The following is a 23,939-nucleotide window of genomic DNA, read 5'->3' as shown; positions in this document are numbered from 1 at the left end:
GGAGCCAGGAGTGGTGGTGGAGAACAGGAAGGAGAGAGCTGGGGAAACCGAATGGCTTTAAGTCACCAGGTTGGTTTCTGGTTCTCTCAGATAAGACTCCCTCGGTGAGGACTTGTGGCCTAAAGCCAAGCACGCTGAAACAGCTGGGCCAACCCATCCAGCAGCCACCTAGCACTGGTGAAGTAAAGGTAAGACCCAGTCCCAAAAGGAGCGCTGTGTGGAAGTGTCCTCAGTGTTGAATGTTTGAGTCACAGGGCACAGACAAAAGGCAGACGCTGGTTTCTGCAGTAATAGGCCTCTAGGAGGAGTAATAAAACTGTAATTTCACTTCTAGGTGAATACATACTTTTAAGCTTTTTATTTGGATATCTATAAGTTTTAAAATAGACAAAAACAAAAGCATTTAATGAGCACCCATAAAATCTTTACCCATAATCACCTGTTAACATGTGATCCTGTGCCAGGAAGCTGGCTCAGCAGGTAAAGGCGCGGCACGTGCTCTTCCCACATGGGAGAAGGAGGCCACCAGCCTTTGCGTGCCTGCTCCTCCATGTGCACACAAGACAAATAAGTGCAATTCTTTAAAGACTTACTGTATTTTTATTTATGCATATATCTGTGACTATAGATTTGTACACATGAGTGCAAGCGTTCTTGGAAGTCAGAGGCTTAAAGGCAGTTGTAAGCTACTGATGTGAGTGCTAAGAACCTAATGGGTTAAGAGCAGCACATGCTCTTAACTACTGAACTATATATCCAGCCCCATCCCCAAATGTAATTAGTAACAACTTTAATTATGTGAGTCCCATTTGCTCTCTTTGTGCAGAAACTTTATTCTGTAATGCTTCTTTGTGTATTTCTTAAGGACAGGGATATTCTTTCGTTAAATGGTAGTGTTCTGTTTTTAGATTCATACTCCAACTTGGTCTTTTAACTGGGCTTGTTTCCCATTCCATATAGGAATAGGGTCAGGATATTGCTGTGAAAGTCCAGTTGCAGGTGTGGCACACACACAGTAATCTCAGTGCTTGGCAGCCTGAGCTAGAGGATTGAAAGCTCAAGGTTGTCCGCACTGCACAGTGAGTTAGAGCCAAAGACATGCTCAAGGTTGTCTGCACTGCACAGTGAGTTAGAGCCAGGGTGCACTTAGCAAGACACAAGCGGAGTAGGAGTGAAGGAGATGCATGCTTATCATGAAATTATCAAAGAATACATTTAAAACAGGGGAGAAAAGTATAGAAATTTTTATATAAAAGAGGAAAATAACTTCTGTCATGACCCTCCTTCCAGAACTAACCATCTTGAAACTCTGGTAGACTGAATTTCAGTGTTCCAATTCTTGTTTTTAATTTGTGTTCTTAAAAAAAAAAAGTGTATGTGTGTGAGTGTTTTGGAGTTACAATGGATGTGAGCCTGCATGTGGTTGCTGGGAATTGAACCTGTGTTCTCTGCAATAGCAATGTTCCAGTTAACCACTGGGCTCTCCCAGTAAGGTGTGTTCCTAAGATGGTTTCTATAAAACACAGTATGGTTTTTAACTGTTTATTAGTTTGTGCCCTGTAACTTTTATTCAATTTGGTGATTTCCCCTATTTTATAATTCCATTTACTTTAGAACATTTATTTGGTTTTTAATTTTAAGATAGGATTTTGCTATATAATCCAGGCTAGCCTCAAACTTGTGATCCTCCTGTGTCAACATCCCAGGTGTTGGAATTACAGGTGGGTGCCACCGTACTTAGCTTTCCTTGCAATATGCATCTAGAGTAGTTTTTTAAATCCCCTAAGCCAGTATTTTTTCAGACATTCCAGTGGTCCTCAGTGGTTTTTTGTTTGCTTGCTTGGTTGGTTGGTTGGTTTGGTTTTGGTTTTTCGAGACAGGATTTCTCTGTGTAGCCCTGGCTGTCCTAGAACTCACTCTGTAGACCAGGCTGGCCTTGAACTCAGAAACTCAGAAATAAAAGCTGCCTCTGCCTCCCAAGTGCTGGGATTAAAGGTGTGCGCCACCACTGCCCAGCCTACAAGGATGTTTTTATATTTCAGCCCAGTCAGTGCACACATGGAACAGTTAATGTATGCTCACATTGGTAGTTCCCCTTCCCACTTACAAAGTGGTGTCTTCAACCTTGTGACCCATAGCTCGAAAACTGTCACAGTAGAGACTGAAACTAGAAAACCCACCCACCATCTTTCTTCCATGCTTTTTGTTGGGTAACTTTCTCCGACTGCTCTGAATTTGTCTTGACAAGTTTAACTGGACAGTGTTCTGTTCGTGGCCCAGTTGCAGTGACAGCTGCTGTTGTATATGGGTCTTGGGTACAAAGAAGTCCAGTGAGACTCCTGCTGTCACTTCAAGTGCCTCTGTCACTAGACAAATCTTCAGTCCTTCTGTGAAGAGTTCCTTTTGCTCAGCAACATTGTTCAGTTTGAAAAGTCACATCTCTGTTTCTCATAAACCAATTATCAACTTAAATTCGCTGTTAGCGAATCGTTTTAATTTACAATGCCATATCTTTTCATTATATAAGCATTATATATGCATTTCTTATAAACTATTTGTAGATCTTGGTAAAGGGGGAAAACAATAATCTTCCATTTGTTTCGTGACAGCTTAGCAGATAGACCTCAGACTTCCTTCTGTGCTGTTTTTAGTTATGTATTTATATGAACAGCTATTACAAATCTTATTGCCCCAAAGCAGGTGTAAATCTGTAGTTCAAAGCTACACAGAAGTGTGGCAGCCCATAGACCTGAATCTGACATTCAGTCTTTGGTGTACTGGTGACTGCCAGAAAGCATTCTTACGGTGCATTTGGGACATAGGTTTCTGTAGTTTTTTTTCAGAAGTTATTTCAAGTTGTTTCAGGACCCACGACCTGATGATTTTGTGTAAGGCGCAGAGCCAACACTGACTGACTTACTCTGATCCACAGCTATCCAACTGCGCAAGCAGCAGGACCCCACAGTTGAAAATCGTAGAGGTCAAGCCTGACCTGTTCCCTCCGTATAAGTATAGCTGCACTGTCACGCTGGTACGTGAGTGTGTCCTACTGCTGGGAAGTTGTGTTCATTTGTGCTTGAAGGTTTGTTGGAATGGGGGGGTGCGGGGGGGGGGGGGTGCCAGGAGCGGTAGCAGGAAGTGAGTGCATCAGGGGCAACAGCCCATCAGTGACACAATGGTAGCTGCTGGGGGACTGTGCTGTGAGTGTGTGTGTGTGTGTGTGTGTGTGTGTGTGTGTGTGTGTTTGTTTGTTTTCAGGTAGATATAAAGTATGGGCCAGAACATTTTTAAAGAGTAGTCAGAGATCAGAATCCAGTCTAGAGATAATATGTTAACCTAGAAAGTGGATTTTGGGACTGGAGAGATAGTTCACTGATTAAGAGCACTGGCTGCTCTTCCAAAGGATCCAGGTTTGATTCCCAGCACCCACATGACAGCTCAGAGCTGTTAGTAACTCCAGTACTGGAGAATCTGACACCTACTTTTGGCCTCCGCAGGCACCAGTCACACATGTGGTGGTGCACAGACAGACATTCAGGCAAAACACCCCCACCCATAAACTAAAGTTAGAGAGAGACCGGGGGACGGATATGTTCACAAACAAACTTAGGAAGTAATACACATTTCTTCTCTAAAGCACAAAGATAAAAAGTAATCACCTTAGTGGGTCTGAGAGCTTTTGAAGCAGCCTGTCTGGCTCACGGCACAGGAGTCTCCCTGCCTCCCTGTCGCACTGTTTCCAGAGCTGGGGTTGAACCCATAACCTTGCGCCATGACCAAACTGCACTACATACACCCTTACCACCTTTTGTTTGGTGTTTTTGAAGACAGGGTTTCTCTTTGTAGCCTTGGCTATCCTGGAACTCACTCTGTAGACCAGGCTAACCTCAAACTCATATAGAGATCTGCCTGCCTCTGCCTCCTAAGTGCTGGGATTAAAGGCGTGTGCACCACCTATTCGCAGTGCTTTCTAAATGATTTTGAGACAAGACTGTTTTTTAGGCTGGCTTTGAACTCACTCTGTAGCACTAGCCTAGCCAGCCTTGAAAGTGTCGTTGGTGTGTAAGAGACAAGTGACAGATAGACAGACAGACAGACAGACAGACAGACACAGGGCCAGAACCAGCTCAAGGTTGATGCCAAGACGTTTTAGAGGTCCCTGATACAGTTCATCCTGCTAGCTAGTTTGCTCTGGGAAACCCCATTTCTGCCTTCCATTGCCGGGGTTACAAGTGAGCTGCCACACCTACTTGGTATTTATTTGGATTCTAGAGTTCTGACCTCTGGGCATTTTACATCACTGCTGAGCCATCTGTCTCTTCCTTTTTTTTTTTTTTTTTGAGGCGGGGTCTTATGGAGCTCAGGCTGGCCCTGAGCTTGCTGTGGAGTCATTGGGACCAGCCTTGGACTCCTGCTCTTCTCTCCCTTCCCAAGTGCTGAGTACAGCTGTGCACCACACAGCCAGGGGCTTGAGTTTCTGAATGTTGGAGTCAACTCCCTTGTTTCACAGATAGAGAAGGACTAGATTTGCATCTTTTACTGAAAGAGAAAGAGGGAGAATCTTTAGAAATTAGGCTAAATCTGATTTGATTTGTCATTTCCTTTACACTAATACCTGGCCACCCTGGTTTTTGGTTCTGTTCAAGTTCAGTCTAATTTTTGTAGTTTAAACATAGGTCTTGGCTTTTTTTTTTTAGGATTTGGGCCTGGCTACATCGAGAGGACGGGGAAAGTGCAAAAATCCCTCCTGTAGCTATGTCTACACCAACCGACACAAACCTCGGATTTGTCCCAGCTGTGGTTTCAACCTTGCCAAAGACAGGACTGAGAAAACTCCAAAGGCCATTGTGAGTTCCTTCCCTAAACACTTACTTACCTTGGACTTGAGTTATGCTTTGGACTTTAATACATGGTTAGTGGTTACTGTCATCATCAGGACAAGGTTGTAGGTTCTGAACTTAACAAAATAACTTCTCTCTGGGCCTTGTCCTCGATGCCAAAATGGGACTTGGTTGATGACCTAGTCCGCTTTATGCTTCTATAACAAAGTATCCTGAATTGGATAATTTAATACAGAGGTGGGTTGTGTACTTAGAGTTCTGGAGGCTGAGAATTCAAGAAGAAGGTGTTGGTTGAGATCTGCTTAGTGTCTGATGGGGGTTTTCTCTGTATTGTAACATGGTAGAGAAAGGACCTCACTTCATAACAGAGGTATCCTAAAGTAACTTGGATCCGTTAATTTATCATGGATTAACCCATTTGTAAAGATAGAATCTTTGTACCTTTCAAGTTCCATGTATGACCTGTACTTGCAACTCTTGTAATTAAAATTACCATCTCTTGGCCAGAGTGGCCTTTGGTCCTTCTGCTCTCATCTCTGGTTCCAAAGGAATAATGTGACTCGGTCTCATTGCAGCAGGGAGTCGGGGAATCCGTGGCCTTCTAGCCCGTTCTGATGATATGTTCTCTTTCACGGCCATTCATTCATCCATATGAGCCAGGTGTTCAGAGATGACTGCCAACTGCCCCTTCCCTGAGGCACTTTCAGTCTAGTGCAGGAGAAAAATAAGGAACCATACAATTACAGGCAGGGAGACAGAAGTTGTTCTTAGCAAAGAAAACATCCTCTTGTTATTTGGCAGTTAGCTTCTACAGAGGTCTATAACCCAGGTCTCTTGCTGGTTTGGAGAATCAATAGGCAAGCAGGTCCCCGTGCTCATCAGTCGGGGTCACTGACTGTGTTAGTTACCTCCCCTCATTGCTCTGACCAAATGCCTGGCAAGAAGCACCTTAAAGGAGGAAAGGCCTAGCTGGTAGGCCATGTCTTTAATCCAGCACTTGGTGGATCTCTGGAGTATGAGGCTAGCCTGATCTACATAGTGAATTCCAGGACAGCCAGGGCTACATAGTGAGACCCTGCCTCAAAAAGAAAAGAAAAAAAAAAAAAAGAGGAGACTGTTTTGCTCAAGGTTTAGTTTAAGGGCTACAGTTTGTTGTGACCAGGAAGGTGGGTGGCAGAATAGCCGGAGGCTCTGCCACTGCGACTTCGATGATCAGGATTCAAGAGGAATGCTAGTGTTGCCCTGACTGGCACCTTACAGCTTATGGGGTATATTCTCTCCTTCCACCATGTGAGCTACTGGGATCAAACTCGGGCTGTCACAGTTGGTGTCCAGTGTCTTAACCTGATGAGCCATCTCTCTGGTCTCCTTTTTCCTCTTTATTCAGTAGGGCACTCAGCTTGTGGGTTGGAAGAAAGGGGTCTGTACATTTTCAGGTTGATCTTCCCTCCTCAGTTAGCTTCTCTGGAAACACCCTCACATCCAGAGGGGCGTCTCCGAGGTGAGTTCAGATGAGTCGTGTTGACTGAAGACGGCAGTGAAGGCTGCATCAGGGAGCATGGGGAAGGCAGGAGGCCCACTCAGAACCCTGTCCCGGACGTGTACAAAGCTCTTCTTACCCTCAAGCCACCCAGCATTGAAGACAAAGACTTTCTGTAGTCCAGATCCATAAGTGTTGATACTTCCACTCCTCGTCCTCGCTGAATCACAGGCACTTTGCTGCTTGGATGACTTGCCATATCTAAATGAATCTGTACAGCGGTGCTGAAAGATCAGTAGAAAATGTTTCTTTAAATAGAAGAAATTTGTATTTTAGAGTTGTGGAAGCTGAAATATCCAAGATGCTAACAGAACTCAGTGTCTGACTAGGGCTCACCTTCTAGCTTCTATGTGGCACCCTCTTGCTTTGTCATCACACAATAAAAGGTACAGAGAGCTTCCCTGATACATTCGATTGGTTGAACAGCATTGGCCTTAAATCTGTAGTCTTCCTGTCTTGTCCTCATGAGGCTTGGCCGTGACTCATCACCTCCTGAGGTCCCACCTCTACCAAGTGTTAGGCTTTTGACATGAATTCTGGAAGGATATAAACCACCAAGATTATAGCACCAAAGACCCATTCCGGAAAAGTGCATGGTAAAAAAGCCGACTTTGAGCATCCTTCGTACCTTTTCACTGGAGCAGGGAAAGTGGCCTCAGTACCTCAAGGTAGTGATTAGTGAACAGAACTCCCCCCATTCAATTCACTCACTTCCCCTGGGCTTGCCTGCCTCTCTGGAAGGTAGGTGGGTTTGGGGTTGCTGTCCATCTCTAACAGTGCAGTCGTGGTAGCCCGTAGGTCAGTCTGCCTGCATGTTGCAGTGCCAGCACCAGAACACTGTTTTCCATGCCTGGCAGGAGCAGTGAGCAGAGGGAGGGGATTCTAGAGAATTGCCCTCATCTCTGCCATCTCTTCGCACGCCTCCTGCGATTGCTTGTATTTTTGTCCTCTGTTTCACAGATGAAGATACCAAGTTTCTGAAAAATCAAACTGCCTCAGGGTCCCACATGTATAACCACAGTGTCCTCTCCAGAACTGAACCCCAGGTCTCTTATCCTCCCAGTGAGTGGGAGCTAACAGTTAAATCTGTTGCCAGGAGATTTGCTTTATTGGTAGAAAACCCGAGTCCCAGAGAGCTTTTGGCAGTATGAGGAGTTATTAGCAGAACTGAGAAACGTTATTTCCCACCCTGAGTCATGGGCCCACCCCTCTGCTCTTTGTTCACTGATGACTCTCCTGAGGCCATCTCTAACCTCTGCTTGGTGACTTGACCTGCTCTTCCTCAGGAGGCGAGCTCACCACACCCCGATGTGCCAAGTACCACAGAAGCCCTGAACCCAACCCAGAGGGAGGTCCAGCGTCAGTCCACACTGCAGCTGCTGCGGAAAGTCCTGCAGATTCCTGAGAACGAGTCAGAGCTGGCTGAGGTCTTTGCCTTGATTCATGAACTAAATAGCTCTCGACTTATCCTGTCCAACGTGAGTGAGGAGACAGTCACCATCGAGCAGACCTCTTGGTCGAATTATTATGAGTCTCCATCCACGCAGTGCCTTCTCTGTAGCAGCCCATTGTTCAAAGGGGGACACAAGTAAGCATTACTTCACTCTGCCACGCTGCCTCTTTCTCAGACAGCGTGACAGTTAGAACCTGAGAAGATGTTACCTTGTGCTTCCCATAGATTTCCTTCACCTTCTCAATGGCCGATGGGAAAATAATTAGCAATTAGGGACTGGAGTTTGCTCTGAGGTTAAGAGCAATTCTTGCTCTTATAAGGGACCCCAATTCAATTCCCAGCACTCCCATGGCAGCTCATAACTATCTGTAATTCCAGTTCCAAGGAATCTGATGCCCTTTTCTGACCTCCATGGCACCAGACAGCATGCACATGGTGTGCATACATACATGCAGGCAAAACATACCAATATGATAAATATTTTTTACATTTTTCTTCTCTTCAATTAGCAGTCAATTTAGACATGCGTAAAGTTTGTTATCACCAGCCTGCCTAGGGTTTAGATAATATCTGGCCTGCTTAGCATAGAATTTGTTTGAGTTTGACGTGGAAATCACTTGACTCCTATAATAATGCGAGAGTTAGAATTCCTTGTAAGTACAGTTTCAGAGCTTAGATCTCAATGAAGTGGAGACATTCACCTAGAATCTCTTGGAAACAAAGGTCAGCACATTCTTTTGCTGGTTGCAGAGTTTTGCTTCTGACCGTAGCCCGTGGCCTGCATAAAGAGGCTGATTTCCCTTCTGGTTTTCTTCTGGGTACTAGCTCTCTGGCCGGGCCCCAAGAATGCTGGCTCCTGACAGCTAACCGGCTACAGGTGGTGACTGCCCAGGTGAAGATGTGTCTGAACCCTCATTGTTTGGCCTTGCACAGCTTCACGGACATCTACACAGGTAGGTGCCAACCTTCTATGTCCTCAAGCACCCCAGATCAGGTTTGGGAGCCACCTTACTGGTCTGTGCTTGGTTCCTCCATCCACTGCACCCATCTTAGCAGCTTCTGAAGAATCGGTCTTTGCCCTGACTGCCTCTGCTCCAGCAACAGTCGGGGGTGGGAAGTGGAGCAGTAATAACCCTTCACAACCAAGATAGTTTAAAAATAACACCACTCGCCAATCAGTACTGACATAACCTTTAATCCCAGCACTGGGGAGACAGGGGTAGGCGGATCTCTGAGTTTGGGGCCAGCCTGGTTTATAAGTAGAATTGTAGGACAGCCAGGGCTACACAGTGAAACCCTGTCTTGAGAAACCAATAAAATAAAATGAAATGAAATGAAATGAAATGAAATGAAAAAAATAAAAAATAAAATAAATAAATAAATAAATAAATAAATAAAATAAAATAAAATACAGCTCTCAGCTCACTTTTTAACTCCAGCCTTCAGGAAGCACAAGTGGAGTTCTGTAAGTTTGAGACCAGCCTGGTGTGCTTAGTGAGTTCTAGGCCAGTCAGGTCTACTTAATGAGACCCTGTCTCAAAGCAGATCTTCATTTTAAGAAAAAAGCTGGTAAATACACAAGTTAGAGAAACCAACGTGATCCTACCTAAGGAAAAAACTCTTGCCACAACTCTGTTCTTCAGGCATGTTCATTGTCTACAGAGTCAGGGCTAGAGACGTGTGTAGCACTCTAGTTTCTCTGAAGAGAGCACACTGGGTATGCAGAGCGTGCTATCTTAATTTAATGGTTTAGCATCAACTCCTTCCTCTGCCAGCGGATAGAGAAACAACCTCTAAAAAGGATAATGGGGACTCTGCTCTACAGTCTTTACTGTTGAAGAATTAATGCCTGTCTGTTTCTTGTGGACTCATTCTCAAAAGTGGCGTTGCTGTATTTCAGCTGCCCTTTATTCACCATGCTAAACTGTAGACAGCTTTTCCTTTCCTCTTTCCTAGGCTGGCTTTCTCTGGTTCTCTGGTCTCTTTCCCTGCAGCTCCCTCCAAACACGTGGTTGCTTTCCTACTTAGTGGCTGGCTGACCTGCATGTCAGCTCAACTCCAGGCGTGGCTTCTTTCACCTCCTGCGTTCTTCTATAGGCAGCTGCCGAGATTTACAACTTCCTGCCCTGGGGTTTTTCTTTAAATGCACAAATAAAATTGTTTTTAATTAAAATTCTGTTTAAATTAACATAGAGTGCCCAGCACTTAGGAGGCAAAAACAGGTATATATAGGCTATATAGGAATAGTATGATCACTGTGAGTTCTGGGTAAGCCTGGTCTACATAGTGAGTTCCAAGACAGCTATAACCACATTAACCCTGTCTCAAGAAATCAAAAAATAAAACCAAAACAATAAAAGAATTCCTTTGTTGTATTTTCCGTGAGTCCTGGCAGATGTACTGAATCCTGAGGCAGTCGAGCCTCTTGTTACATTGAACTCACCTCGTTTGGGAGCTGTTAACTCATTCTTGTGGTGCCCTTCACTCGAGAGCAAATATAATATATAATGTAAATATAGCAGCAGTTTGTGTCCCCTGACCCTGGTTCCTGTGTTTTAGTGTGCGTCAGCAAGAGCCTTGTTATCAGTGACTAATGAATTCCCCTCCCCGTGGATGTGCCTGCTAGTCTGTCCTACCTGCTGAATGGTGTTTGATTGCTACCACGTTTTGGCAATTACAAATTTGCTATAAGCACTTGTTTACAGATTGTGTGTGAGCATGTATGTTCATTTCTTCTAAGGAAGTACATGATGGTCCAAATGGTATGTTTAGTATTATAGGTGACTGCCAAACCATTTTCCAGAGTGACTTTTCCTTCCATCACTGTGCGATCGTTTTGGTTTGAGCTGTATGCCAGCACACAGTGGTGTTTTTAGCCCTCCCAATTATGTGTGCAGCGGTATTACATTATACTACCGCAGTGACCAGTGGTGGATGTGTAGTTTTTGAAGTTTTGTTTTGATTTTACTCTTTCTCTGTGTATTTGTGCCATGGTGCACATGTGGAGATCAGAGGAGACAACCTTGGTGTTGGTTTTCTTTCTACCTTGTTAGAGACAGAGTTTCTTTTTGGCTGCTGCCTGGGACAGAGTGGGTTGCCCAGAATTATGTTGACTTTGCCTCCCATGTTCCTGTGGGAGAGCTGAGGCAGAGCTGATAGACGGCCATGCCCCCTTTACCTGGGTTCTGGGGATGCAGACTCAGGCCCTCAGGCATGGCATATACTTTACCCACAGAGAGATCTTCCCAGTCCTTAATGGGTTATTCTCCTGGGGTTTATTCTGTGCCCAGGAAGGCCGAAAAACCTCCGGAATAAAAGGTGTGCTACTCCATGCCCAGTGTCTTGTTGGTTTGTTTTTATATGGCCTCAAGGGTTGAGCCTAGATCAGGGCATCACTGTACTGATGGAATTGCCCTCCCGGCCCCTATGATTCATCTGTTTAATTGTATAAAACGATGTATTTATGTTTATGCCTTGTGTGTATATATGAGTGCCTGCATGAATGGCTATGATCGATGTGGCATTGGTACCAATGGAGACCAGAAGAGAACGTTGGATTCCCTGAAACTGATGGTGTAGGTGGTTGTGAGTTACAACCTGGGTGCTGGGAACTAAACCCAGGTCCTCCGCAAGGGCAGTGAATGCTCTTAACTGATGAGCCATCTCTCCAGCCTCTTTACCTAACTTCATTTATGTAAAGTGTAAGGTCCGGATATGTGCATTTGTTGCATATGAGTGTTCAGTTTTTGCACTAGACTTTGTAAGAGGGACAATCCATTTTCCGTTGATTTGCCACTGTTTCCTTCCTGAACCTCACTTGCCCTGTGTCCACGAGACTGCTTCAAGGCTCCAGAATGTCCCATTGTTTATCTTTGCCAGTGTACACTGTCTACTTGTTCTGTCTTTTTGGTTTTTTGAGACAGTGCCTTAGGGCTTTACTGCTGTGAACAGGGACCATGGCCAAGGTAACTCTTAGAAGGACAACATTTAATTGGGGCTGGCTTACCGGTTCAGAGGTTGAGTTCATTATCATCAAGGTTGAGCATGGCAGCATCCAGGCAGGCATGGTGCAGGAGAAGCTGAGTTTTACATCTTCATCTGAAGTTCACTAGGAGAAGAATGGCTTCCAGGCGGCTCAGACGAGGGTCTTAAAGCCCACACCCACAGTGACACGCTTCTTCCTCCTAATAGTGCCATTCCCTGGGCCAAGCATAATCAAACCACCACAGGGTCTCAACGTAGCCTTAACTCTCATGAAGTTTGCTGTGTAGAACAGGTTGGCCTTGAAGTTCCTGAGGTCTCTCTGCCTCTGCTTAGATTAAGGGCACATACTTCCGTAGTGGGCCCCAGTGCACACTGCCTCTGCCATTGCAGCCACAGAATAAGTCCTGTCAGATAGCTTGAGTCCTCCAACCTTGTTCTTCAGGAGTCATTTGGCTAGTCTGTTTATCAGTGTGTATAGTCCGGCTAGAAACTTCATGGGAGCTTTGATGAATTTATAGACCAGTTTGAGGAATATTGTTTAAAAGTATTAAGTCTTCCAATCCAAATATGGTCTTTCCTTTTTACATTTTATTGTATTAACATTTTTGTTTTAATTTGCCTTGGAGACTGTTTTTCTATTAAATACCTTCTCATTAAGAATTTTATATTTTGTTAGACTTATATCTACATTTGTTTTGTTTTAAGTGTTAAACAGTTGGATCCAGCTGTTTGCTGTTGGTAGAGATGCTTGTTTGTTGACTTGGTATACGGTGTCACCAAACCCAGTTTTATCAGCTCTGAGAGTGTTGGGGGATGCTTTTCTAAAGTTTGCCAATTACAGATTAAAAACTGGTATGTTGTTTATTGCTTTGTTTTATTTCTTTGATTAATCAATAGGGCAGAGATCTTTTACATAACCCTAGGATGACGTTACTCTATTGTGAATTATATTTGTGAATGTTTTCATTTTCCTTGGCTTTTTGTAAGATTTCTCCCAGTTTATTGTCTTTTCGTGTGTGGTGATTTGGAGAACACCAAGGGTTTCATTTGTTTAGTTGGGTTTTTTTGTTTGTTTGTTTGTTTGTTTGTGTGTTTTGTTTTTGGATGGCCAGAGCTTTGATGCTGTGATTTCAGCCTTCACCACTGTGCCTAGGAAGGCCCTCCCCACCCTGTGACCTCCGTGACTGGAGCATGCGCTCCATTGGTTTATGTCACAGTTGTGCATCTTGTTGTGTATAAGTGACCCTGACCTGATCACATTTAAATTCACCTGAGTTTTTATCACCAGGGTGATCTTACGGCCTGTGTTAGGGTCCCCACCTTCCCGTGCTGAGGGCCACCCTGACGTCCATGCTGTAATTATGTAAGAGCTGGGAAGAATAAGCTGGAGACAGAGAACCCTTTTTTTTTGAAATTGGGGTAAAACAAAAACATGTTACACACAGTGTTTCATTCAGCAGTGGCTTATGCAGCACTTCATATGAGAGCACTTAGGTGCACTGCATTGTTCTGTTTCGACTGTGTTGTGACTTAGTCCTCTGTAGTAGACGTTCCTTTGCTTGCACTGTTGGTGCTACAGTGATCCCTTTGCTTGTGTTAACCTGCAGGTCTCTTTAATGTGGGGAACAAGTTGCTAGTCAGCCTGGACTTACTTTTCGCAATCCGGAACCAGATTAAGCTGGGAGAGGACCCCAGAGTGTCTGTCGGTGTTGTGCTGAAGTCTGTGCAGGAACAAACAGGTAAAGGTCTTGCCCTCTTTTCCAGTTCAGTCCTGAGTACTCTGACTAGCCGGGAGTTCAGAGTAGTCCAGTCTTCATTCAGAGTTTTATAAATGCCAAATTGACTTTGGAAAATGTTTTCATGCATCCAGGGACCTTTAGCTAGAAATCACAACTGACTTAGCACCATGTCCTTCAGTCCTAAACTTGGCTTTGTAGCCTGTTAGTCAGACTCACTCTGTCTCCCAGTTTTAAGGCTCCTGTGGAGACCCAGGTGTAGGGACCACATCCTTTCCTACCTAGGAAGTCAGTCTTCTATCTGCAGTCCTCATGCTTGCTCCTCACTTGTCCCATGTCTACAATCTCTAGTCCTGTGCTTTGTCTCAGGTGGGACAGATGAGACAGTTTAAGGCTTGGCTATGACACCTGGTGGCAGTGTTGTTTTGAGCAATTGGTTCTGTGTATCTATCTAGTCATAAAAGACGGCAGTACTAACTCCTGGTTCATAAAGAATTAAAATCACTTAAGAAATAGCTAGGTATTCAAAGCCCTCAATACTGACATCTAGTACCTAGACAGTATTAGTTCAAGGTAGCTGCCCTCCAATTGGAGGGCAGAAAACTTGTAGATTGCTGTTCTTGCTGGCTCCTGGCTGGCCCTAGTGCTTTTAGGGTCTCTTCTGTGACTGCTTGCTGTCCTTCCAGAGAAGACCCTGACCTCAGAGGAGCTGAGCCAGCTGCAGGAGCTGTTGTGCAATGGCTATTGGGCTTTTGAGTGTCTCACTGTTCGCGACTACAATGACATGATCTGTGGCATCTGTGGTGTGGCCCCCAAAGTGGAAATGGCTCAGAGGAATGAAGAGAATGTGCTGGCCCTGAAGAGTGTGGAGGTAAGTCCCTCTCAGCCACTATAGCCACTTTTAAAACTGTCCTGTCACTTGGATAGCTTCCCTCAGGCTTCATGCTATCTCAAGGATAGATGGCTTCAGTTCTGTCTATGTGAGGCCAGTGGCTTTTTCCTCCTACAGCCCAGTGTTTGATTTGAGAAACATCAGAGAGCAACATAGTTTGGCGGTTTCTTTGTTTTGTTTCATTTGGGGTTTTTGTTGGTTGGTTTTGGTTTTTGGTTTTTGGTTTTTGGCTTTGGAGACATGGTTTCTCAGTGTAGCAGCCCTGGCTGTCCTGAAACTCACTTTGCAGACCAGGCTACCCCCAAACTCACAGAGGTCCACCTGCTTCTGCTTCCCTCATGCTGAGATTGAAGGTGTGAGCTGCCACACCAGGCTCTGCTCTCCCTGTCTCTCCATTCCACACACAGACTTACTTTTTGTGATGCTGGACATTGACTCCAGAGCCGTATGCATGCTAGGCAGACACACTACGTAAAGAGTTACACTCCTAGACTTTGTTTGTTTTCTTCACTCAGACTTGAACTGAAACAGTATAGGAACAGTATAGCAGGTCATGATGATGTAGGGAGTAATGAAGTATGTGAGGTTTGGGGGTGTGGGAGTGGACCCTACCTATATAGGCAACATAGCTCTTTAAGGACGGGTAAAGAGTGAAATGAAGAGCCGCCAGAGGTGCTTGGCAGGTAGTGTGAGCTGGTGTTGGTTCTGAACTACAGTCTACACGGGATGGTTTTGTAGGTTGTGATAAAAGTCCAAGGTACAACTGTGATCCCTGTCACAGTTAAGAGGATTTGCTGCTCTTGTAGAGAACCTGTGTTCATTTCCCAGTACCGACACTAGGCAGCTCACCATCATGCTAAGGGCTCTAGTGCCTGATCTGGCGTCTGAAGCACCTTACATAAGTGCACACACAAAAATAAATACATCTTCCCTTAAAATCAGACGTTTTAATAGAAAAAACTAGAGCTGATTATACATTAAAAATATAGATGCCTAAGTCATGAATAAAGTAATAGTGCATCTGGTCCAACACCAAATGGAGTAGTAATATACCCTGGCCCTGGCCACACTTACTATCAGAGCTAGGCATCTCAGGGAGCAGAGCTAGCATCTCAGTGTGTTTGCAGGTTAGATGGCTCAGTAGTTAAAAGCACTAGTAAGTGCTTGGTGATCTGAGTTACACCCCTTGGTTGGTACCAACATGGTGGAAACCAACTACCACAAGAAATCCTCTGATCTCCACATTTTCCCCGTGTGCGTGTGTGTGTGTGTGTGTGTGTGTGTGTGTGTGTGTGTGTGTGTGTGTGTGCGCGTGTGTGTGTGTGTGTGTGTGTGTTTGTGTCTTCCATCTCCACATTTTGCCCGTGTGCGTGTGCATGTGGTGACTTTCCCTTGATTACAGCAAGGGTATATGCTACTTGTGCTGGTCACTAATTGGATTAAGAATCACCATGAACACAAACCTCGGCATGTCTGGAAGGTGTTTCCTAGGCAGATCTGCTGTAGTAGAAACACCCCCTAGCCGGGCTGTGCACTCAGGAGAGGGAAGCTGAGCACCAGCAGTCACCTGCTTCCTCACTGCAGGTGCGGCTCCATCAGCTGCTGTCTTAGGATTCTGCCACAGCAACAAGAGTGGGACTAACGCACTGGTATTACCTTGGCGTGAGGTTTCTGTCTCTCGTTCCACCGTGGTATCTAGAGGAGTGGCTCATGAAGTGGCAGGTGCAGTGGGGTGAATAGCCCCAGTATGCTCAGCATGATGTTTTGTCTTGGTTGGTTTTGTTTGTTCATATTCCTGTCTTAGCCTTCTTGGAGTGGGCATAGCTTATACTTGCACATATTCTTATTGTATGCTGATTTCTGTTCAAAGGATGGAATGGCTAGGACTTGCTTCATTGCTTCAACAGAAACATGCCACCAGCAGCCTAAGGATGGAAGGGTTGCCTTTGTCTCACAGTTTGAGAGTATGCCTCGTACAGGTTGAAAAGTGGCCTAGCATTTACATTCCGTGCTCGAGCTTGATCCAGGGCTGTGTATATGCTGAGCCAGTTCCTCACTGTCAAGCAGCACCTGCCCTGCAGCTAGTGAGTCAGCCACTGGCTCTGATCAGAGCAGTACAGCTAGAGCCACACTTGGAGGACCGTGTAAGGTGCCGTGTCCTCCAACAGCACAGCACATATTTTATAATTGGAACGACGAAGAGATTAGTGTAGCCCTTGCACAAGGATGACATGCTAGTTGAAGCAAAAACTAAACTGCTTGTAAGAAAAGTCGCACAGCACTGAGACTCGGTAGTAGGATGCTTGTCTGTGCTCTGTGTGAGGCCAGGTAGATGGTGTCCGTGACTGCAGAGACAAGGGGGCAGCTTAACATAAATGCTGGGTGCCTGTAGTAGTTAAGGCTTTGCTCCGGGAGGGGAGGTAAGAGCTGAGTGTTGTCCATGTCCTGGAGAGCCTGAAGAAAGGCCTCACGAGGCCCTGGCAGACCATAGAGTTCTCCTAAGCCGACTTCTGTTATCCTTGGTGGCTAGGAACTGAGACTGTGGTTTGAAAATTAAACCTAAGTCAACATTCCTTTCTTTTTCTTTTTTTTTTTTTCCTTTTCTTTTTCTTTTTTTTAATTCTGTGGAGCTGCATCTCGTGTAGGTGTGTGTAGGTGTGTGTAGGTGTGTGTGGGTGTGTGTGGTGTGTGTAGGTGTGTGTGGGTGTGTGTGGGTGTGTGCAGGTGCCTTTGGAGGGCTGAGGCTTTGGAGTCTCTGGAGCTGGACTTCCAGGTGGTTGTGAGCTTCCTGATGTTGGTCTGGGAACCAAACTCAGGTCTGCAGTAAGAGCAGTAAGTGCTTTTAACCACAGGGCATGCCGTGAACAGAGCTGTAGAAGCAAGGGGCTTATTATTATTTGGTCGGGGGGTACGATAGTGCGAGAGGAAGAAACAGTGGCTTGGTATTGAATTGACAAATTCAGGGGTATCTTGGTAGTGCATAGCTGTCAGGTTTTGGTCTCCCAGAGTCTTGATTTCATGGTGAGTTATAAAGATCATACTGTGTTGTTACTAATCTGTGGATCATACACTTTGCCTGTTTATCTTTGTTTTGTGTTTTTTTTTTTTTTTTTTTTTGCCTTTTTTAAAATCTTGACCACATTGTAGTTTACCTGGCCTGAATTCTTGGGCTCCAGTGAGGTGAACGTAGAGGACTTTTGGACCACAATGGAGACGGAAGTGATTGAGCAGGTTGCGTTCCCTGCGAGCATCCCCATCACCAAGTTCGATGCCTCTGTTATTGCTCCCTTCTTCCCACCACTCATGCGAGGAGCTGTGGTTGTCAACACTGAGAAAGACAAAACCCAGGACATGCAGCCAGTACCTGGTAAGACCATCTGGTGGCTGTTTGAATTAAGAGGATGGGTCAGTCAAGGACTGTGCCTAGCTGTGGCAAGGCATGGTAGTATACACCTTTAATCCTGGCACTCGGGAGACAGAGGCAGGTGGATCTCTGTGAGTTCAAGGCCAGCCAGCCAGGACTATGTGATAAACCCTGTCTCCAAAACTGATAGAAATACTTTTGACATTATGACCCAGAATGACACCTACACTCCAGCATGTGTCACATCTATAGGTAGAAGCTTACACAAATCGGTAGTTTTCCTGTACAAATATAATACATCTGTTTTAATTTTTAAAAGTCTAGAAACACAAATTATTAATTTTGTCAGTGCTCTATGTGACAGGCTGGTTGTAAACATTGTTTCTTAGTGTTAGCTAATGAGGTTTCTCTCCCTCACTTCAGCTACTTCACTTCTGAGCTCTGCCCTCTGTGAGCTAGGTCAGGGGCATAGTATGTAGAGAACAGTTTTTAAATGACATCACTGGGCCTTGTGATCAAGAACATTTGCTGCTTTTGCAGAGGAACCAAGTTCAGTGCCCAGCAAGCACATGGTGGCTCATGGTCACTGTGACTCCAGCTCTAAAGGATCTGCTACCCTTTTCTGACCTCCAGGCACCGGGCACGTACATGGTGCATATATGTGTGTGCATGCAGTCACAGATAGAGATAATGTAACATAATAGCTCCTCTTCTTTTTGTTACTACAACATCTGAAACACCTGAGCTCTTGCTTCTAAAAACAGACTGTGGGTTAAAAGGCGAACTATTGTGGGGTCTTAGCAATGTCTGTCTCTGTTATGAAATATAGGTGCTTCAGGGCCATGGCCTAGTGAGAGCCTTCACTAGCATCTACATTTCAGTAAATGCTTCAGGTATCAGTGAAGCACACACATACATGCACACATGCTGCTCCTTGCCTGCCACCCTGCGTGTCTCACCTCCCCGTTCTCAGTCTCAAGCGTGAGGAACTAGCCGTGGTGTTGCTGTCAGCAGCGCATCCCATCAGCACTGTTCTGTGTTTCAGGCAACGGCAGTGCCTTGGTGAGACTGCTGCAGGAAGGCACCTGCAAGCTTGAGGAGCTTGGCTCCTACAGTGGGGAGGAACTACAGTACCTTCTGGAGCAGTGCGACATCCCCTTTAGCCCAGAAGACTCGAGGGTGAGTGTTGGGAGTGGAGACTAGGGATTTGGGAGCAGGCAGCTGAACTCCGTTTGGTATGGGATGTAAGCCCCATATGATTGGGCACACGTATCGGATAGGGGATCTGGAACTCAGGAAACAGATACAGCAGCAGCCTCGTAGTGTCTGAGCTCGGGTTTTTGATCCTGGTTCTTACTCTGTATGGTGGTAAATCACATTTTAAGCTTGTTAACCCCATTTCTAAAATCAAAACAACTGAAAACTGACATAGCTCTTATAAAGGACACTTCACACACAGACTGGTTTTAGGGTCATAAAAATGGCTGCTGTGAACGTGGACTGTTGCCATGTGTGTGTGTGGACTCTGTCCATACCTCGCTTTCTCTACTACTGAAATGAAAAGATGCTTCCTTCAAATTCAGATTCAAATGCTAACTCCACTTGGAACGTTTCTCTGACTTTAAAAAAAAAAGGACAAGCCCAAGTCAGGCAGCCTCCTCCCTTTGGAGCGTCCTGATGTTAGCCTGTGCCTAGAGGAAGGGCCGCCGAGGCCTCAGGCCCAGCAGTTGATGCCTTTGCGTTGGGTTCGGAGAGTCGTTTGATACAGGGTACCTTAGCGTTTGTGCCTGAGTCGTGTGCATCTTCCCTTCTCTCCAGGATCAGCTCTGCTTCTCCTTGTTGGCCCTCTATGAATCTGTACAGAATGGAGCCAGAGCCAGACCTCCCCCAGCTCATTTCACCGGGGGTAAAATCTACAAAGTGTGCCCCCATCAGGTAAGGGGAGCATCGGGCAAGTCTGCTCATGTTGAATTGCCCACAGAGAATCTGAGCCATCCCTGTGGGACTGGGACTAGTATCACAGTGCAACCTGGAGAGTCATTGCCATTTGTGGGGCTGGAGAGGAGGTAGGATGTATTAAACACCCTACTGCGTGCTGCCTAAGTGTCCAGTGGTAAACGGCAGGGAGGCCGTTTGTCCCTAGTTGTCCTCCTATTGTCATGGAGTTAGGTTACCACAGCCTGTGATGCTCGCTCCAGAGGACCCAGACAGAGCTGAGGCAGAGAGTGGTGGCGGACCTGCCCGGCCTTAGGCAGCCAGAGGAGGCCAAGGCCTGGGGACAAAGAAAGAGTCCAGAGGGGAGTGGCTCCTGAGACTTCATTCTGAAGATGGAGTTGAATGAGAAATGGGGAGGTAAAGTGACTGCATATACACAGCTGTGGCACAGATGGCAGAATTGGCCAAGGAAGGTGTCAGAATGGAACCCCAGTTCACAGTGCTGTGAGAGCCAGGCTGAGCTGGCTGGAGAAAGAGGCTGAGGCAGCCAGTCACAGGAACAAAGCTGGGGGGAGGGGCGGCTTTGACACTCTGTGACAGATCAGCACCTGCTCAGGGCATGGTGCTGTGTGCCCAGTGTCACCTTCTGAGAAGCAGTGGACAGTCCAGGGACTCAAGTGCTGTCCTGGGCCTGTACTAGGGAGCACTTCCCGTGGAGGTGACAAGATGGGAGGGGTACAGCACAGTTCTCCAGTACACTCAGACCTGTCCTGTCATAGCAAAGGCTGCTGTTTTTCAGCCCAGTGAGCTCAGAGTACTGGTAGTTCAGTCCAGAGGCCCTGAGCCTTGTGTTCACGTTGGTTGCCAGGGTGGTTGCCAGGGTGATAGAGTAGGGTTTAGAGATGTTTGAGGTGCTGGTGGTTCTAGCTGTTCTTAGGACAAGGATGAGCTAGTGACTTCTTTTAGAATCCACTCTGGAAGGAGAGAACAGACTCCCGAAAAGGCATACCTTGGCGCGCGCCAAGGATAGTAGTTAAAAGCACTAGTAAGTGCTTGGTGATCTGAGTTACACCCCTTGGATGGTACCAACTACCACAAGAAATCCTCTGATCTCCACATTTTCCCCGTGTGTGTGTGTGTGTGTGTGTGTGTGTGTGTGTGTGTGTGTGTGTGTGTGTGTGTATGTGTGTGTGTGTGTGTGTGTGTGTGTGTGTGTGTGTGTGTGTGTGTGTGTGTATGTGTGTGTGTGTGTGTATGTGTGTGTGTGTGTGTGTGTGTGTGTGTGTGTGTGTGTGTGTGTGTGTCTTCCATCACCAGGCTGATCTTCCTTGAGGGAAGTGAATGAGGGCTATTGCAGCTGTCTGCATGCTGCTTCCTTAACTCTAAATGATACCCTCCATCTCCCGCAGGTGGTCTGTGGTTCCAAGTATCTTGTTCGAGGTGAAAGTGCCCGTGATCACGTGGATCTGCTTGCCTCTTCCCGCCACTGGCCACCTGTCTATGTGGTAGATATGGCCACACCAGTGGCCCTATGTGCTGACCTCTGCTACCCAGAGCTCACTAGCCAGATGTGGGGGAAGAACCAGGGCTGTTTCTCTAACCCTACAGAGCCAGTTGTGGTAAGTCACCTCCTAAGAACTGAAATAAATCCATGGGGAATAAAAGCTATGTCTGCCCACACCCGATTATTAGGAGGGCCTGCCTGGGAACTGTGTCTAGCAGCCTTCTTTCCCATCAGCATTTGATGCACCAGCATGTATGTACTGCAGACACATTACAGTCCGAGGCCAGAGTGTATCATCTAGTGTGCTCAGGGTGTCCCAAACCTAGGCATCATGTGTGAAAATAGGCTGCTTTCCAGAGAATCCAGAAAATTGCCGCCTCTGGGAGTCATTGTACACACTGGCCACCCTGAAGGGCACTGTTAATTCCTGAGTCTTAGACTTGGCTGTTAGATGCAGATACGTGGTCTTAGAAGAAGGGACGTTGCATCCAGAACTATGAGCTAGTAAACCTGCTTTTTGTTTTTTATTTTTTAAGTTTTTTTTAAAGATCTATTTATTATATGTAAGTACACTGTAGTTGTCTTCGGACACACCAGAAGAGGGCGTCAGACCTCATTACAGATGGTTGTGAGCCACCATGTGGTTGCTGGGATTTGAACTCGGGACCTTTGGAAGAGCAGTCAGTGCTCTTAACCTCTAAGCCATCTCTCCACCCCCATTTTTTAAAGATTTTTAATGGAGGTGGTTCTGGGGTTCAGCACTAATCTTCTCTGACCCTCTCCTTTCATTAGAAAAGGAAAATAAGACCCAGGGAGGGAACTAGAGCTGGTGAGGGTCACCCGACTGCTGAGTGATGGAGTCCTTGACTTTGTGTGTTGGTGCAGTGTACCAGGAGGTAGTTCCTGCTACATGCATGTGTGCTCAAGGCCTGCCTTTGGCCTTGACCAGAAGAGGCACGAGAAATGATGCAGGAGAGAAGAGTCATAGAGGAAATGAGGGCCTCTACCCAGGTGCATTATGGGAGGTAAAGGCTTGGCTCTAGACATTCTCCTTAGCCCTTGGGCTTTCATGCTCCAAGAAATTGTGGTAGAGACCCAAAAGTGTCTGAAGTGTCCCACCGAGCCAGATCCTCCTATTCCTCTGGTGCCCACATTGTCCAGGTACAGTGATGGTATAGCTCTCAAACAGTCCAGCACCTGTGCTGGGGGGACCATTTTCCTATGCCCATTCTTACATGAAGAAATGGGGCACAGGAGACACAGTGTACACAGCCTTTAGGATTTAAACGGGGCTGCCTGGCTTCTGCTCTCTCCAGCAAGGTTCTCCCTCAGTCATCCCTCTTACAGAGCAGCTTCTCTTCTCTCTTGTAGAGTGTGTCCTGCCCTGAACTCTTGGACCAGCATTATTCTGTGGATGTGACAGAGGCTGAAAACTCAGTGCAGCATCCAGTCACCAAGAGTGCGACACGGCGTATTGTCCATGCAAACACAAAGCCCGATCCCAGTGACCCCAGTGCTGGCCACCGTTCCTTATCACTGTGCCCAGAGCTGGCACCTTATGCCTCTACCACGGACAGCAAGCTCAGCAGTGTCCGCCAGAGGCCCATCGCCTTTGACAATGCCACCCACTATTACCTCTACAACCGCCTCATGGACTTCCTCACCAGCCGAGAGATTGTCAACAGGCAGATCCATGACATTGTGCAGAGCTGCCAGCCTGGCGAGGTGGTCATTCGCGACACCCTCTATCGCCTTGGGGTTGCCCAGATCAAGACGGAGGCCCAGGAGGAAGGAGAGGAAGAGGAAGTAGCCTCAGTGGTGGAATAAGCCAGGTTTTTATGTACAGGGCCTGCATCATCTCTCTCAAGCCATAATCTGGCCCTTGCCCAGGGCAGTCCTATTGAGGGACCTGCAGTCCTCTTTAGGGAGGGCCTCTGACTGCTGGAACTGACCAAAGAGCTTCCATTTCATGAGCACAGTGGGGCCTCGACCTCTGGGGCTCAGGAGAGGCGCTGGGAAGCCTCTCCTTGACCTGAGAGAGCACGTGGAGGCAGGACATGATGTTCTTAAGGATCTGGTGCTGATAGGAAGGCCGGGGCCTGGTTGCCCAGACCCACAACCACCCGGGTTCCTGCACCAGGTGGAGCCGCCATTGAGCTAAGCTGTCCCGCGGGGAGGAGCTCTGGCTCCTGTCTTGTGGGCTTCCTAGCCTGCCTTGCTGGCTTATTTACTCTTGGAATCCCTTGGGGCCCTTCATTCTCCCTAAAGGAGGGGTGCATTCTCTGTTCCTCCAACTCTCCCTGTTCCCACACCTTGGGGCAGTTGAGGAGAAGGAACAGCTCCTCCAGGACTCTCTCAGCCCCGGGTTTGGGGGAAGAGAATCCTTCCTCCTTTCTCTGGCCACTGCTACTATACCCTACGTCCTCTGGGTCCTCAGACCCTCACCACAGAGGGGATGTGGCCCGTGGTTGTGACATAGCTGACAAGCAGTAGGAAAACTCCCTTCTGTGAAGGGGAAGCAGATAGGGCCATAAGCAAACAGCAGCATGGGCTCAGGTGCCCGCGGTTTGCTTAGGGCCCAGGATTGGCCAAGTGCTATTTAATTTATTGAGAGGGTGGGATAGGTGGCTTTCCCTCTCGTTCTTCCCCCAACAAGAATAAAGTTTATTAAATTATCTGGTTTTGATGAA

The 23,939-nt window shown here is 46.5% G+C and overlaps 1 protein-coding gene and 1 non-coding gene across 5 annotated transcripts in view; both read left to right on the top strand.

Annotated features, from left to right (window-relative positions):
• Hmgxb3 (HMG box domain containing 3) overlaps positions 1–23,939 on the top strand; it is a 45,774-nt gene extending 21,835 nt beyond the window's left edge. For all 4 annotated transcript variants that reach the window (NM_134134.2, NM_178277.1, XM_030250261.1 and 1 more), the window contains 12 exons: positions 91–188; positions 2,933–3,031; positions 4,698–4,847; positions 7,668–7,969; positions 8,660–8,787; positions 13,426–13,557; positions 14,241–14,425; positions 17,594–17,813; positions 18,856–18,989; positions 19,629–19,745; positions 21,155–21,364; positions 22,621–23,939. In NM_134134.2, the coding sequence (NP_598895.2) occupies positions 91–188; positions 2,933–3,031; positions 4,698–4,847; positions 7,668–7,969; positions 8,660–8,787; positions 13,426–13,557; positions 14,241–14,425; positions 17,594–17,813; positions 18,856–18,989; positions 19,629–19,745; positions 21,155–21,364; positions 22,621–23,076 (2,231 nt within the window). In that variant the 3' untranslated portion in view covers positions 23,077–23,939. The remainder of the gene's footprint in view (positions 1–90; positions 189–2,932; positions 3,032–4,697; positions 4,848–7,667; positions 7,970–8,659; positions 8,788–13,425; positions 13,558–14,240; positions 14,426–17,593; positions 17,814–18,855; positions 18,990–19,628; positions 19,746–21,154; positions 21,365–22,620) is intronic.
• On the top strand, positions 16,603–16,707 carry Gm26403. The gene has a single exon (XR_003952716.1). It is a non-coding gene; the product is annotated as a U6 spliceosomal RNA (small nuclear RNA).

The sequence above is a fragment of the Mus musculus genome, chromosome 18 (assembly GCF_000001635.26).
Source record: "Mus musculus strain C57BL/6J chromosome 18, GRCm38.p6 C57BL/6J".
Taxonomy (NCBI): Eukaryota; Metazoa; Chordata; class Mammalia; order Rodentia; family Muridae; genus Mus; species Mus musculus.
Note: the sequence above shows the minus strand (reverse complement) of the source record. Positions and strands in the feature narration are given on the sequence as shown.